This window comes from Suncus etruscus, chromosome 15 (genome assembly GCF_024139225.1).
Source record: "Suncus etruscus isolate mSunEtr1 chromosome 15, mSunEtr1.pri.cur, whole genome shotgun sequence".
Lineage (NCBI taxonomy): Eukaryota > Metazoa > Chordata > Mammalia > Eulipotyphla > Soricidae > Suncus > Suncus etruscus.
This window is the reverse complement of record NC_064862.1, coordinates 11,108,773-11,126,091: the sequence shown is the minus strand read 5'-3', so window position 1 is coordinate 11,126,091 and position 17,319 is coordinate 11,108,773. Positions and strand designations below refer to the sequence as shown.

Here is a 17,319-nt window from a genome sequence, read left to right as displayed (position 1 = left end):
ATCGGCTGCGTGCAAGGCAAACATCCTACCACTGTGTTATCTCTCCTGCCCCTGTAACCTGAGCATGTTATCCTCCTCTCTCTTCCTTAATCTCTTCATCTTTTAAAGGAGAACAATGTCTAGGTTTGTCAAGGCACTAACAGAATCTGGACACAACCCAAATGCCCAAGAACAGATGATGGCAAAGAAAATGCTATACATCTACAGTATAGTCTATTATGTAGCTCTTGGGAAAAATGAAGTCATGAAATTTGTTTCTACATGGTTGATATGGAGATTATTATGCTAAATGATATGTGTCAGATGTAAGGGATAAACAGAACAATCTAACTCAGTTGTGGAATATGAGAAAACTAAAAGATAATATGGTAATAATATCCATTATTTTTAGAGATGAGGACCAGGAGGATCAGTCCATGATGGGAAGCTTGCCAGAAAGAGTGATGAATATAGTTAGGGTAGTGAACAGCTCATTGTGACAATGATGGGATAAAGTGATATGCATGATATCCCTTAACTAGCAATAGATCAAACACAATGTCAGAGAGAGAGAGACAGAGAGAGAGGCAGAGACAGAGAGATAAACACAGAGAGACAGAGAGAGAAAGGCAGGCAGGCAGGGTAGGGAGTGAGTAGGAGGGAAACGGGGGCCATTGTCAGTGGAAATATGCACTGGTGAAGGGTGGTGTACATTCTCTAAATGAAACTCAACCAGGAGCAATTTTGTAACAATGGTGCTTAAATAAAGTAATTATTAATAAAGGAAAACAATGATATGACTTACAGAGGTGGCAAAGTTATACAAGTGAGTGTCTACAATGTATCAGAACAGTACCTATGCCCAAACTGACACACAGCTGTTAGTGGTTACTAATAATTTTTTATCTTATTATATACATAATAATTGAATGCACACTTTATAAATCCTGGGCCATATAAGTTATTAAATAATACAATTAGTTTAACTTTATTTTAACAAAATAGACATTGTGAAACATACTGATTTGAGAAAGGAGTAGCCTTGCATAAAATTAAGCACAATCTAACACTGGATTCATATCAGTGTTGTTTCACATCTGTAAATATACACAGAGATTAGGACTAGAATGAAAATATAATCTTAATGTATGTATCCTATGATAAAATACATGATGAAATTTAACAGAATCATGAGTATTTATCCACTCTTAAAATGAAATTTATAGGCATGGCCACTCAAAATGATATTTCTGCAGTATAAACCCAGTGTACTATGTGATTTATTTAAATAAAAAAGCTACAGGAAAACATATGTATCAACCATTTTTAATAATAGTTATAGCTGGAAAACTCATCTAGGCAATCTCAATTTGTTCTTCTATTTTTAAGTTTCCATATTTTATAATTCTCATATTTGAAAAAGTAAAGCATGTACATTTAATAAAGTAGTACTATTCAATTAAGTCAATAAATACCGACAGAACATTATATCAGGAAGGGTGATTTTCACAATTGTATTTTTTTTCTTCTCAGTATACATCTACTAAAAGAGCTCAGCAGAAAAAGATATATAGAACTAAAACTCATAGCCTCTAAGCTTCAGTTTTCCTTAAGTAAAGACAGCAATTAGAGAAAATTGATTATTAAAATGTTATGACATACTATATACTGGGACTTATTTGATAAAAAGCATTTTCATCTCCTTCAACTAACAATGTCCACGGGGCTTTCTTTAGACTACATTATTAACCTAAGATAATTTATTAACTTAAAATAAATTCTATTTTAAAGGATATGCTAATTTTCTATATCTGTCCCCTAGCATAGTTCCTTAAAAGGCAATATTTTAAAGGCCTAAAATAAAATGATTTGTAAATAAGTTGAAAGGCTAAGTGCAGAGATATTAGAATTACAAATCTTAATTATTAGCTGTGAACTTTCTACTGTCTTCCAACCAGTCTTTAAAGGTTCTGAATATAAACAATATGAAAGAACTCAGATTTATTCTAACCAGACTTTGAATCTGGTAAATATATACTGCTAATGAGTATGCTCACAGAATATTAACAGATTCTTTTTCTTAAGTTCGAATCCTAATCATTCACATTCACATAAAAGAGCATAGCTCTGTCTTCTAGTCCTTGTGTTTACTGGAAAACATGTTAAATGAAAGCAGAAGGTTGGCGCTGCCTTTGGTTTACATACCTCTGATGTAGCTGGCATTGAAACCTTTCTTTGGGATGCTAAAGTCACTTGAAAAGGACACATGCATTTCATTTGCACTTGAGTTAAATGACAGGCCTTTGGCTGTTGCTCCACAAAATTTGGTCTGGCTCTCTCCATTATCAAGGGATAATGAGTCATAAATGCAATTGGGAGCTTCTTCAATGTCGAAGTCATTAAAGGTTATCTGAATGATATAGCCAGTTGGAGCTCGGAGGGTCCACATACAAGCTTGGCTGTTGGGATAGTCATTGGGGTAGCACGGAGAAGTGAAGGTTCCAGATGGGTTGGATAGGACAATCCTGCAGTTGGTACATCCCAATACTGTTATCCAGATAAAAAAGAGACAGAAAAAAGTCTGGGATCAGATGTGGCCGATGAACCAAGAATAGCACTTACTGTGGATAACTAAAGAGTAAACATTTAAAAATAGCAACTAGAATGATGAAAATTGAAAGAAAAAATATTATCTCAAGGAAACAGACAAATCAATAAAATCACAAGTACAAAAAAGAAAAACATTTTTTATGGACATGAATCACAATCTTAGGAATTATCTGATACTCTTAAACACTTAAGAAAGTTATAGGAACTTTCTCTAGTAAAATGCACAAAAGCCACCAACTTGACACATAGTTTCTTTAGTACATAGGATTTAGGAGGCAATAATGAATTTCACAAAGGGTTACTGATCTTGATGAAGAATTCCTATTCTAGAGAGCAGTGTAATTGGGTATGTAGATGGTGTGGCAGAAATGGTCGAAGTGGTAGAAGTTAGTAGACATTCTTGCAATAATAATTTTCAGACACAAAAGAGAGGAGAGCTGGAAGTTACAGCTCACATCATGAAGCTCACCACAAACAGGGATGAGTTTAGTTAGAGAAATAACTACATTTTGAACTATTCTAACAATGAGAAAATATGAGGGAAATAGAAAGCCTGTCTAGAGTACAGGTGGGGGTTGGGTGGGGAGGAGGGAGATTTGGGACATTGGTGATGGGAATGTTGCACTGGTGATGGGTGGTGTTCTTCACATGACTGCCCAAACACAATTGTAAGGCTCGGTAGTCCAGATGCTGCTCCAATGCAGAGAAATAAGGAGACAGTCACTCAGGCAAAAGCTCAAGTGGGTTCTTTATTCTGGCTGGCCAGGATCCAGTGCCTGTCCAGAACCGAACAGAGGCAAAGGGCCACGTGGCTTTCTTTGTTCATTCTTATATACCATAAGAAGGGGAGGGGGGGAGGTGGTAGGGATGATTTTCTTATAAGGTCATAACATTCGCTTGAGACACTCCTTAGTAATACAGGTTCTTTATAAGGGCATGACATCCCCTAAGGTAATACAGGTTCCTTATAAGGGCATGAGCTTAGGGTTGGTATAAACTTCCTTTTTAGGACAAAAAGGGTTATATACAAAAAAGCAGGTATAAGCATAGAAAATTACAGAATTCTGGTTACAAAACATGACCTTCAAGTTCCATGAGTTACAGCAGTGGGGGCTGGTGTAACTAGTTGTTGATTTCCCTTTTCAATATCATGTATGTAATCAAGGTGTTTAAGTAAAAAATATATATATATAAAAGAAGTTAGTGTTATAAAACATTGATAAAAAAGAAAAAATCTTAGAAAATAAATATTTTAAATAAAAGCTGATATAAAATTTTTTGATAAGTGTTATTTTTTATAAATTCAAAGAAATAATTTAGCAGCCAAAAAGACAGTAAGGGACTTGCAATATACAACTGACATGAGTTTAATCCCAGGGAACCCTATATGGTACATTGTAATCACCAGTGTGAGTGATACCTAATTATGTAATCCAAGAGCAAGCCCTGAGCTCATCTATGTGTGACCCAAAATTTAAAAAGAATTAAAAAAGTAAACACATAAATAGCATCACCTTAATCTATGAATATCTATGTTGCTTTGAACATGCTTTCTCCATCTCTTTCAGTTAGCATAGTTGGTGATTTTAGACTGAAATAATTCTTATATATTAGTGATTCAGAAAACATGTATTGCATTATTATTACATGCAGGGCCCTAATCTAAATAGTATATTCCAGTAAATGGAGAAGATGAAAATCTTTGCCTGAGTAACTAGACACACACAAACACACACACACACACAATCATCCTGATTTCTACCTTTATTACCCCAAAATAATAAACAATAATAAACTATAATACAATAATAAACAAGTGAGAATAAAAGAGGTCGTAAAGGGGCCAGAGCAATAGCACAGTGGTAGAGCATTTGCTGACTGGAAGAGACCTGTGTTCAATTCCCAACATGACATACGGATTCCTGAGCCTGCCAAGAGCAATTTTTGAGAGGCTGGCCAAGAGTAACCCCTAAAGCTCCCAAGTATGGCCCAACCCCTCCAAAATAAAGAGGTAGAGAGAAATTCATTATTATTATTATCCATTATATAATCATAAATATTCATAATTATGTTATGTATTGTTACATAATGTATTATTATATAATAATAATAATGATGTATATGTAATATATATGTACAATTTAAGGTGATTTATATATTGATATAATAAAAAACATTAGTTAATACAATATAAATTTGTGTATAATTAAATTATAATGGGTAATTATCTATTATTATTAATTCATTATTTATCTGATTATTTATCCATGACCTTATAACAGGTGAATTCGGAAACCAAGGAGCACTATCTTCCTATCCAGTGATGCTTATGTATTTAATACTCACTTGCTTTTCAAAGCTATACAAATCAAGTAAAAGTGCTCAGCACTCCCTGTAAATTCATGCTTTTCAAACCAGCAAACATGAAGTATCTTCTCATTTTCACCTAAAGCTATTACTGTCCCTCTGGATATATCCACTCTCTCTGGAGACATCACTTGTATAAATGTTAGCAGTAAGTTAATTTACTTCACACTGATCTGTGTTATGGAAACAATTGAGTCTGATGCTCCTCCCTCCCTCTCACTGAATTAAACAAAATCAATACATAAATACCCTTTTTAAAGTAGTAATTATTATAAATATTGTTTATTTTCCAATTATATATTTTGCAATTATGCACTAATTTGCATTGCACACCTTGACTTTCTAACTAAACTTTCTTTCTAACCCATTTTCTTTCATGTTCATACAGAGTCTTTAAGATCCTATGCTACATTGAAGACATGTAGAAGAATTACTTTATAATCAAGTGTTAGCCAGTGCCTTCTCTTCCATCTCTGGTATACCATATCCTTTCCTTTGGTAATTTAAGCTATTGCTTCAAATGGTTTATTTCTCACCCTCTCCTGCAGTCCACAGTCCTAAACTTCATCAAACAGAGACAATATAATATATATTCACGTCATCCTACTTGACTGGACCTTGTATGCTAACCTTAGCAAGGCTAACACACAGGTGACTTTTCTTATATTCTATGTGGATAAATCTAGAAGTTTTAGATGAATGAAAAATGCCTAGATTAAAGAATGACTAATTTCAACAAATTAAAATAAGTCAAGAAAGAGCCTGTCCGCAAAATGATAAATAATACGTGAATGAGGGCTGGAGAGATAGCATGGAGGTAAGGCTTTTGCCTTGCATGCAGAAGGTCAGTGGTTCAAATCCCAGCATCTCATATGGTCCCCCAAGCCTGCCAGGAGCAATTTCTGAGTGTAGAGCCAGAGTAACCCCTGAGCGCTGATGGGTGTGACCCAAAAATTAAAAAAAAAAAAAAAAGAATACGTGAATGATCTCTTTGGATGGAGCGTTGGGAATTTTTCAATGCATTTTCAATGCATTCCCTCATCTTCAGATGACTAAACTTCTGTGAGGAATTTTGCTTCCTGTCCCTGCATTGTGGGCTCCAGAGAGAAGGATCCCGGTAGATTAACAAAAATATGTTCAGTTATGGGGCCTGAAGATTAAAAATCAAACATAAAAGAAAACAAGACAAATCTACGTGTCATCCAAATATGTATGCAAGCAGTATCATTTAGGAGATCCCATCCACTATATCTAAGGTCCAAGTAATGCTCATGAATATATTTATCCCATGAAAAATAGTCCATGAAGAGCAGAATACATGATTTAGAAAAATTTTGTTTGACTAACAACACTGAGTATTGTAAACTAGATCAATTCTATTTTTTCTTTGATCTTCAGTTTCACATCTACCATACTGGTGATAATAACAGAACTCCCTCTCAGGGTTATTTGAATGGTTAATAATTGGCAAGTCTTTGAAGCTCTACTAGGTGCTATTTTAGCATGGACTCTCTCAGCTACCATTACTGTCACACAATATTTGAGCTTCAGCAATCTAAGGAATAACATTTCCATCTTAGTAGAATTTAGGCATTTATTGTGAATAGAAAAGGGAGAGAAAAGACAACCCTAAAATTTTTCAAGTATGATTTAATATGATTCTCACATAGAGTAGATAGGTTACATTTAGACCAAAAAATGACTAAAAATGAGTTAAGTGGCTGAATAGCAATTAACTAGTAACAATCTCATTTTGTTCCATATAATTACAGCTCACTTCACAGGAAAAGATTTTCACTTATCACATTTGACTTCAAAATATCCATGGAAAGAATCATTACCTCCAACTTGAAGTAAAACAAATAAGATTAACATAAGTTATTTTATATACATATATGCATAGTTATATAAGTTATATTTTCAAATGTATGTATAATTGAGAATAAGTCACTAAAACAATAGATACAGAACAAAGTGCGTTTGCATAGATTATGGGAGATAACACTACAGTCTGGATAGTACAGCAGAGCCTGCACACAATCCAGCTTGATGCCTGGCATAGTACATAGTTCCCTAGTATTGTAGGAGGCAGCCTGAAGGCCCCTCAGTTCCACCACAGGATAAAGTAGCCACTGTAGGGCTTGAATAGCATTACATTCTTTTGCACTTGCACTGAACTGCCTGCCTAGCTGGTCAAGAGTCCTCTGTACTGCTTGGTAGGCACAAGCCCCAATTTTCAGAAATAAACAATGTAGCAGCCAGAGAGATGGTATAGGAGGTAATCTGCATGCAGCAGATCCTTGTTCTACACCAGCACCACATAGTATATTATTCTTGCAAATGTCCAACAATCACAGATTCCTGTATATATATATATATATATATATATATATATTTATATATATATATATATATATATAAAATTAGTTATTTCCAAGAAACCAGATCTTTAAAATTTGAGTTTGGAAAAACATCAAATCTGAAATGGAAAATCTCAGATTATATATAACTCTGTATATAAATTTAGGAATTTATATGTAGGTATAGATTAAATAATCATTATCTTACTGGATTGTTATCTCAGAGTCTTGAATTACTTCCTTTCTACTCCCTCTCCACAGATTTCCTATCCTTTGTTTTAGCTCATCATAGTAACTCATAATAAGACAACTTAAAAAATAAAAGTGTATGCAACTTTGATCCAAAGCAATTTCTTTTTTAAAAATATATGATTTTTTTCTCTCTCTCTCTTTTTTTTTATTTAAACACCTTGATTACATACATGATTGTGTTTGGGTTTCAGTCATGTAAAGAACACCACCCATCACCAGTGCAACATTCCCATCACCAATGTCCCAAATCTCCCTCCTCCCCACCTGACCCCCGCCTGTACTCTGAACAGGCTCTCCATTTCCCTCATACATTCTCATTATTAGGACAGTTCAAAATGTAGTTACTTCTCTAACTAAACTCATCACTCTTTGTGGTGAGCTTCCTGAGGTGAGCTGGAACTTCCAGCTCTTTTCTCTTTTGTGTCTGAAAATTATTATTGCAAAAATGTCTTTCATTTTTCTTAAAGCTTTTTCTCTTTAACTTTCCTTTGTTTCTATTGTTGTTGTGAAGACCAAGGTTGTGTATGTAAACATTTCCATGGAATTATTATGTTACTGACCCTACCCTGATCGGTGATTGTGCCCTACCCAGGGTGTGACGTGGCATTCTGCTCCCACACTAGGGTAGTACCTGATTCTCATGTACAAAAGCAAGGGTCTGTGGAAGGCAGAGGCTTTTTTTGAGGGCTGATTCTGAGGCTTTTGGCCTCAGCCTTGTCCACGAAATAAAATTGATACCTTCTGAAGCCTGGCTGCCTGTTAGCTTTATACCCGCCATATTCACCTCAGAACCACCGGCTGAACAGGGTGACAGACAAAGATCTTATCCTCCATCTCTCAATCATTCAGCCCCATCAAGGGCTGATTTGCAACACAGGGTGATTACATACAACTTGGTTTAGGTTATAATGTTCAGATGTTCAAACTAGGGAATTTTAGGTAGCCAAATATCTGCGTTGCCTGCTGGAAATCACACACTTAAACTACCATACTTGTTCACATAGTGAGTACTTGAAGATTTCACACTCTGTCATGGTCTCAGGGCTCCAGTGATCTTACTCAGCAACACCAAGGATTGAACCTGAAGTCTCACACTTGCAGGGCAGGTATTTTTAACCACTGAGTGCCCCTACAAGGCCCCATATATTTAGAATCTTGCCTCAAGCCTCAAAATACATTTCTGTAAACAAATACTATGTTCTTTAAATTCTCCCAGAAAGGGATAAGATCTTAAGAAATAGATAAAAAAAAATTTTTTTAAAAAAGGATGGGGGCGGCGAGGTGGCGCTAGAAGTAAGGTGTCTGCCTTGCAAGCGCTAGCCAAGGAAGGACCGCGGTTCTATCCCCTGGCATCCCATATGGTCCCCCAAGCCAGGGACAATTTCTGAGTGCTTAGCCAGGAGTAATCCCTGAGCATCAAATGGGCGTGGCCCAAAAACAAAAAAATAAAAAAATAAAAAATAAATAAAATAAGATCAATTTAGTTGCTTTCAAACAAAATAACTGCACTGGGAATATTATTGTGCATTATGTAAAGCAGAAAACAAAAATACATTTAAATTTAATCTTTCTTTTTATTTAAATGTTTATAAATTAGTAATAAATTAATAATAAATTAGTAATGAATTTTTTGAAAATCAGCAGTTGAAAATTGCAAGAAAATTTAGCTTCAGTTATCCGTTCAATTTGACTCTTTTCAAAACTACCTGTACTACTCTTTTGAACTATCTGTACTAATATGCTAAATTCTAATGAATGACAATATTATTAATTGCTTTAAAGGGTTTAAAATATTTAGCAGACTCAGTGACGATGAAATTTAAATGCTAGTTACCTAGGACTCTAGGACCAGTTCTAGTATCTGAATCATTACAAAATCAGGACAACCACATAATATTAATTTTGATCAAAAAATGCTGCCAAACTTGTCATCACTGCTACATAAAATATAAATAATACACTAGATGCTGATATGTATTGAGTGACTGAAATAATGCACATTTGAACAACTTCATCAAAGTAAGCATTTTAAATTAAGTGATTTCAGAGCTCTTTGAAGATTGTCTTAAGATGGCAAGGAACCTGAAGACAATCTGGCTGTACCATCTGTGATTGTGTTAATGTGACAGACCTGGCAAGCACCCCCTGCTCCCTCCCTACTCATCTTAAAGTTCAGTACTCAAAAATAGCATTTCAATGGAGGGAGGAATGTTACACTGGTCCTTCCATTCTCCTGCTAAAACTTCCAGAGGTCAAACAAGGGTTTCAATTTGATTCCAAATTCCTCTTAAAACACTAATCCCTCTGTGACATATTCTTTGGTGCAGTGTCTGTCATACTAAGACAGTGAATGAAATATAAGTACAATAAGGTGCAACTGTAATTGAATATGTTCCATTTAGTTTAACAGAAAAAACTAACAAGGTACCATTAAGCTTAACAATTTTGTCATCTCCAAAGACAATTAGATGCACCATACCCACACACACATTTCTATTTTCTTCCCTGAGTTTTATCTTTCTGTGATCATCTTGACATGCAAACATTAATTATATATGTTATATTTTATAAACTGTTGTGCGTCCTTCTATAGAGTCAGTTTATAATACAGATATCTCTTTGCAAGAAAATTTAGGTATACAGCAACATGACTGCATATACACATATATCTACACACATTTTCTGTTATTTGTTAAGTAGTGATTGGGTCTTTCTTTAGCTGTTGAAAAACATGATTTCAAAGCAAAACATAATTTGAAACAACTTATATAGTTTATCAGTTACCCTACCTTTTGGGCAATACACTTCTGATTCTTACCCTATTCCATATTCCTAAATTGAAACCGACAGCTCTGAACCTTCCTGTTTTAACTCATAGTCTTAAGAACTTTGTCAAAAGTCATTTAAATGATCATGTAGCTCATTTATAATGAAGAGGCCTTCAATATGTTTTTACCAACTCTTTGCAAAGACCTTTAATGTTGCTAAACACTCCCTATTCTTGAGACTCTTGCCTTCAATATGTTTTTACCAACTCTTTGCAAAGACCTTTAATGTTGCTGAACACTCCCGATTCTTGAGACTCTTCACCATAAATCTTAGTTTTATTTTCTCTTCTTGCTCAACTCTCTAGCCAGAGAATGCTGCTGTTCTTCTTACCTTAAATTGTTGCTACTCCAAGTCATATCAGCCACAGCATTACCTGGACCCCAGTTATATGGCGAAGTTGAAACTGGTGGTGAGATTGTGCTACACCATTATATCTCTAACCTCCATTATATCTCTAACCTCAAACATCAATAGCTATACATTATGCTTCTTTAATAAAATAAAATATTCCTTTAAAAATTAAAAAATAAAAATTCTCGAGTCATAAAATACATATTAAAATCTAAGAAGTGTTACTTTAAGTAACAAGATAATTCATAGGTTTTTCACAATCTCCTTGTGGATAGCTTTTCTCAAGGCTTTCTCTTTTTTTTTTTTTTTTTGGTTTTTGGGTCACACCCGGCATTGCTCAGGGGTTACTCCTGGCTGTCTGCTCAGAAATAGCTCCTGGCAGGCACGGGGGACCATATGGGACACCGGGATTCGAACCAACCACCTTTGGTCCTGGATCGGCCATTTGCAAGGCAAACGCCGCTGTGCTATCTCTCCAGGCCCATTCTCAAGGCTTTCTGTCCTTCTCCTATCTTCTGTCAAACTATTAGTCCTACAAACCAAGGAGAGGAAAATATTATGGACTTAGCTACTTAGATTTGTCTTCTCTAACAATATGAAATTAGACATATATACATATATATGTATATATACCTTATCAAAAGATGTATGAACAACAGAATGAAGCAGTCATTCGAACTTAAAGTCAGCAACTACTATAGTCATTTATTTATTTATTTATTTATTTATTTTAGTTTGGAGTGAACTGGGTCATCCAGTAGTCTTCAATACTCAGGGTGGGTTCAAGGAACCACAGTGTGTCAGGGATTAAACCCAGGTCAGCCACTTCCAAAAGCATCCCGATGGACAGATAGAGAAAAGAGAAAGTATAAAGGAGGATGAGATTAAAGGAAACCGGAACATTTTATTTCTAGACATATGTTGTTCATTAATCAGTGGGAAATGTTCTTTGTGTGTCTTTGGAGTCTATGAAGTGGATCAAACACTCATGAAATTCATTTGGAACAATAAACAACCAATAGCCAAAAGACACATTAAAAAATACTTCATATTACTAATCATCAGGGAGATGCAAATCAAAACTACTACCACAGATTGGCACACATCACAAAGAACAAGACCAATCAGTGCTAGAGTCTATGATAACCACTGATTGTCTCACACAGCTTTAAAGGATTTCTGTTCCTTACCAACTAGTTTGCCTAGAGTCAGTATTTTACAAAGGTTTCTTTTGGGTTTTTGGGTCACACCCGGTGAATCTCAGTGGTTACTCCTGACTACGCATTTAGAAATCGCTCTTGACTTGGGGACAATATGGGATGCTAGGGGATAGAACTGCAGTCTGTCCTAGGTCAGTATTGTGCAAGACAAACACCCTACAGCTGAGCCACTGCTCTGGCCCTACATTGGTTTCTTTTCTCTCTATTCATCCTCCCTCACTGATCTCTTCTGTACTCAGGCCTTCATTAAGTCCAAAACCTGAGTATAGAGATGTTCTACCAAGCACCATATTTACACAGATCAAAATATTTGCAAAAAATGAAGATGCACATTTGACTCTTCTACTTGGATCACCTATAAATTTGTAAATCCAGAAACCATTTCTTAAATATATTAATTCAATTTATCACAGTAAGAAGTAAGGGAAGCATTCAAAAAGAACTTTAGTATCTCTTCTCTCTTCCTTCTATGATTCTATTTTGAATGCTTAGTTAAAGGCATGGACATGCAGTTTCAGATTCTATCTTTGAGTTGGGAATGCAGCTCAATAACAGCTTACAATGCCTCACTGTTGTGAGGCTCAATTCATGTCAGACTAAGATTAAGATTCTCATCTTCTCTTTCTTCTGTCTAGTTAGAATACAGTACCTTGTCACTTATTTTCTTATAACAAAAATCTATGTAAATGTACATACAAGCATAAAATCATATTGATATAACTCAAAAGTTTCTGAGATGCAACAAGATTCTTTTTTTTTTTTTTTTTTTTTTGGTTTTTGGGCCACACCCGGCGGTGCTCAAGGGTTACTCCTGGCTGTCTGCTCAGAAATAGCTCCTGGCAGGCACGGGGGACCATATGGGACACCGGGATTTGAACCAATCACCTTTGGTCCTGGATCGGCTGCTTGCAAGGCAATGCCACTGTGCTATCTCTCCGGGCCCGCAACAAGATTCTTTGAATGATTCATAAAACACTCATTCCCTCTTTTTAAATAATCTCTTACTTCCCTCTATTCCACTACTATAGACTTGATAAATAGTAATAGAATTATCTGAGAAAATATAATATATATTATATATATTATAATATAATATATCTGACAAATATAATATCTGATTTAATTTATTGATGGATTATTGAACATATAGATAAATTTCCTAGATAGTTATATTGCCAAATTTCCTTTGATAGAGAGAGCAACTAACCATTCTAAATACTGATACTGAAAAATTGTATAGTTTTTAATGTATGATAAAGCAAATGAAGTGAATAAAGTGAAGAGGGAAGACAATGTAAAAAGTATTCTGGAAAGTATGGACAGAAAGACTTACAAATGAGAAAAGAATGTGGATTATTTAAATCATGAACATGTTTATCTGAAACACAATGTACACAGTGAGGATAAATAAGAGCTACAGATGCATGGATTCGTTCTTCAGGAATTTACACACCAATCTAAAGCAAATGAAGAGTTATACTAACAGTAGTAAGACACACAAAAGGTTTTCTAAAAGAAAATCAAATGTATCAAATCTGAGTTTAGCAAAGATAAATATTTTAAACTGTAACAAAAAATAATAAACAAAGATGCTTGTAATAATTTCTGCCACGGGCTAGAAGATTCCTCAATGGGCTGGTGCACATACTAGTTTGATCCCAAACAGCACATGGCCCCCAAAGCATCACTGGGAGCCACCCCAAAGCGCCAACTTGTAAGTAGCCTTCAATCTCAGTAAGATGTGTTCCCCGCACTAAAAATTAAAAACTAAACAACAATGAAAGAGACACTTCAGTAGAATCTGAAGCATTTGACAGATGTCAAGAACAAAGACTCAGAACAGCAACTCTCCTGACAGCTTGTTTGTGGAAAGAGAGTACAGTGAAAGTGGTTGGGAAAATGAAGTCTGAAAGGACTCAATGGAGCAGAGCCTGACTGTTGCCAGCAGTCACCAATCTGGTGTTCAGAGACTATCAGCCAGACTTTGAACTTGTATGTTTTGTTACTCCTACACAAAACTGAGGAAGCTACAGAAAACTAACACTCACCTCCTGCTCATTTTACTTCAGCATGTCACAGAAAATATTTCCATATGGATTGTCTAGGCAGCATTGTAGAACCAATCTGGTTTCTGTTGGCATTGGCCAGAAAAATGATTGCTAAACATTACCAACATAAGTGGAGACTGTCTTAACCTAATAAAAACTAATTATATTTCTAATACCAATCCAGGCAATGATGTCATTACTGGCTAAATGCTGCATTACTAACTACTTGAGAACCTAAATGCAACTAATGAGATATTCAGAAAAAAAACTAGAAGTGCACTTACTCATAATAAGATGCTCAAATAATAATTATTTCCAGTATTGTTGGATTTGATCATTATTTAATAACAGCACATATTAATAATCATAGTTCAGTTCATTCATTCTGTATTCAGAATTCCTTAAATAAAAGCAATGGACTTAAATTCTTTTTTATTTTTCTTTTCTTTTTTCTTTTGTTTCTGGGCACACCCAGCAGTACTTAAGACGTACTCCTGACTATACTAGGATCACTTCAGACAGGCTTGGGAGACCATCCAAAGAAATTAAAATCAGGTTTGTCATATGTTATATACTACTGCTCTGATCCCTCAGCTTTCTTTAAAAAGTGTTTGCTTATGGTTTCCAGAAGGTGGACACAGAGGTAGCAATAAAACATTTTAAAAGTTGATGAATATTATGTTTCCAATTCATTCCATGCTATGTGGTTTAGGTCAAAAACTGGAAATTAATAGCTAGTATGTGTTCTGGTTTTTACAAGCTTTCCCTGCTAATAAGTTAGAATATATTGAAAAGAGATAGCAGGATAAGACTGCATCTTAGGTCATTTTTTTTTCAAATATGCCTTGAATTTGAGAACAAAAAAGTAATCATTCAGGTTTCACACATAAATGTGTACTTTAAATAGTCAAGATTTAATGCAAAGTAAATTGTAGATTCAAGAGCAATATTCTTTTTCCTTGATAGATAAAACATTTTTACACTTACCATTATTCATTTGTTATTCATGTTATTATGTTATTCATTTGAAAATAAAATCCTTGCTAGTGATGGCAAGAATATGGGGAAAGAGAAACCTTTATCAACTGTTGATATCTACTGATTCTGTCTATATGGAAAACAGTATGGAGACTTCTAAAAAATTAAATTTCCATATGGCCCAGTTATTTCTTTTTAGAACTTACCTCAAAAATCCAAAAATAAAATTTCCAAAATATATTTGCATCTACATGTTCACACAGTAACCAAGATTTGGAAACAGTCTAAGTTCCCAAGAACAAATGAGTAAAGAACCAAGCATATATATTAATTTGTACAATATGTATAATTATTATATGTGTACATTATATAATATATGTTCTAATTATTAAATTAATTATTTTATAATACAATCAATATTATCATATGTAATATATAATAATATATAGTCAATACTATTCAGCCTTTAGAAAAGATACTCTGAGATATTCTAGGAATGGGGGTGTGGGTTGAGTACTTCCTTTTCCCTCAACCTCCCAGTAGAAAACCCAGCAGTCTCTACTTATAACCTCCATCTTCACAACAGCAAAATGGCTCAGCTTTTCTAGAAAGCGACAAAAGAAAAAGATGGCTGCTGAAACTTCCCAGAGTGACTGTTCTTTTTTTTTTTTTTTTTTTTTTTGAGAGTGACTGTTCTGAGCTGTACCTCTGGGGCATTCTCAGAAAGGTTGGGAACAGAATTCCCTTTCAGTCTGAAGCCACAATAGTCACAGCCAGCCACACACAACACAGTCCAAAACAAACATCTAGCTCCACAACTAACCTTATCAAACTACCACCAAATTTCTTTCAGATCTATAGATCCTGAACCACACAGCTGCTAGACCTGAACATTTCATAGTGATATCAACCCCATAGTATTACAGGAACTTTTATGAAAAAGTTACATAGAAATCTACCAGACTCAATGAAATCCTTAGACACTTAATTTTTACTAAAAAATCATGGAGAGATATAACAAATATTTCAGACTGACTGTTCTTGATCTAAATTTTAATAATTCTATTTTCCTTCTTGTTTTAACAAACAATCTGAAATAAATTTGTGCCTGCAAGGGGGCAGGCAAGGGTGGTGGATGTAAAATTAGAGAAACTGGTAGAGAAAAGTCGCATTGGTAGTGGAATTGGTGTTTGAACATTTAATACCTGAAACTTTATTATGCACAGCCATGGTAAAGCATGGGGATATAATTTAAAAAAATTAATTACTAATATAAAGACATTAAAGAAATTACTGATGTAAAAGTTCTATACTATAGATAAGTATTTTAAAGTAAATATCTTTTTTATTTTTTAAAGTAAAATTTTAAGGAAAATCTGCCACTTCATAAATATCTTGTATAAATGCATTGTCTAATTGCTTTAATTCATTAATAGAATTAACTCATTTTCAACATCTTCACATAATGTAAACTCTGCATATAGATCTGATTTATATTGGAAGACTGTAAGGGAAGAAAGGAAATAGCTAATTTTTGTGTTTTATTCTTAGCAAACTAAAATTGAACTTTAACAATACTTATTGCAACTATTTTATAGCTAAATTATAAGCTCTACTTAACAAAGTTTCTATTATTTTGAAAAATATTAATTTTTTCTATTATTATTTTTTTTTAGCTTAGAAAAACTTCTGGTGATTATTTAATGAACTCAATGTGAATACAATAATTTTCACAAATTATCTGTGCTTTTTTAGAAGTAATTTCATTGCCACTTACTTGTAAAAAAAAGCATTCTAAAATACATTATTTTGTACCTGCATGTTAGTGGGTTTGGAAATGAGTGGGAATTCAGAGAAAATGGTGGGGGGAATTTTACATTGGTGATGGGAATCTTGTGGAACAAGGAGTGGTAGAAACAAATGCATTATAAACAGCTACGTAAAATTCAGTCTTTAAATAAAGCATTTCATTATTTTTATAAAATGAGTAACATCTAAGTACAATAAAAATTTTATTTCTATTCTCATGTGAGTCACATAACAGCTGCTCAATAAACATTTATCATTCAATTAATGGCTCATTTTTTTCATCAACCATTATAAAGCTCAACATTTAGTAACACTGATGGCTAGAGGGATTTTTTATCTAAATAACAAAATTTCAACCTGAATCATCAAATTAATTCAAAATATCACAAATCTATAAAGTTTGACAACAATTAATTCTGAGGGATGGATAGTTTATTGTTTTGATTAGGCTTGTTAATATTTGATACTAATAATAATAATAAGGCAGACTAACATATATTTATTCTTAAATTTTAA

General features: G+C 34.2%; 1 protein-coding gene across 1 annotated transcript in view; it reads right to left on the bottom strand.

Annotated features, from left to right (window-relative positions):
• ADGRG6 (adhesion G protein-coupled receptor G6) overlaps positions 1-17,319 on the bottom strand; it is a 176,877-nt gene that overhangs the window by 88,955 nt on the left and 70,603 nt on the right. The window contains exon 3 of the mRNA XM_049789320.1: positions 2,185-2,526. Coding sequence (XP_049645277.1) covers positions 2,185-2,526 — 342 coding nt within the window. The remainder of the gene's footprint in view (positions 1-2,184; positions 2,527-17,319) is intronic.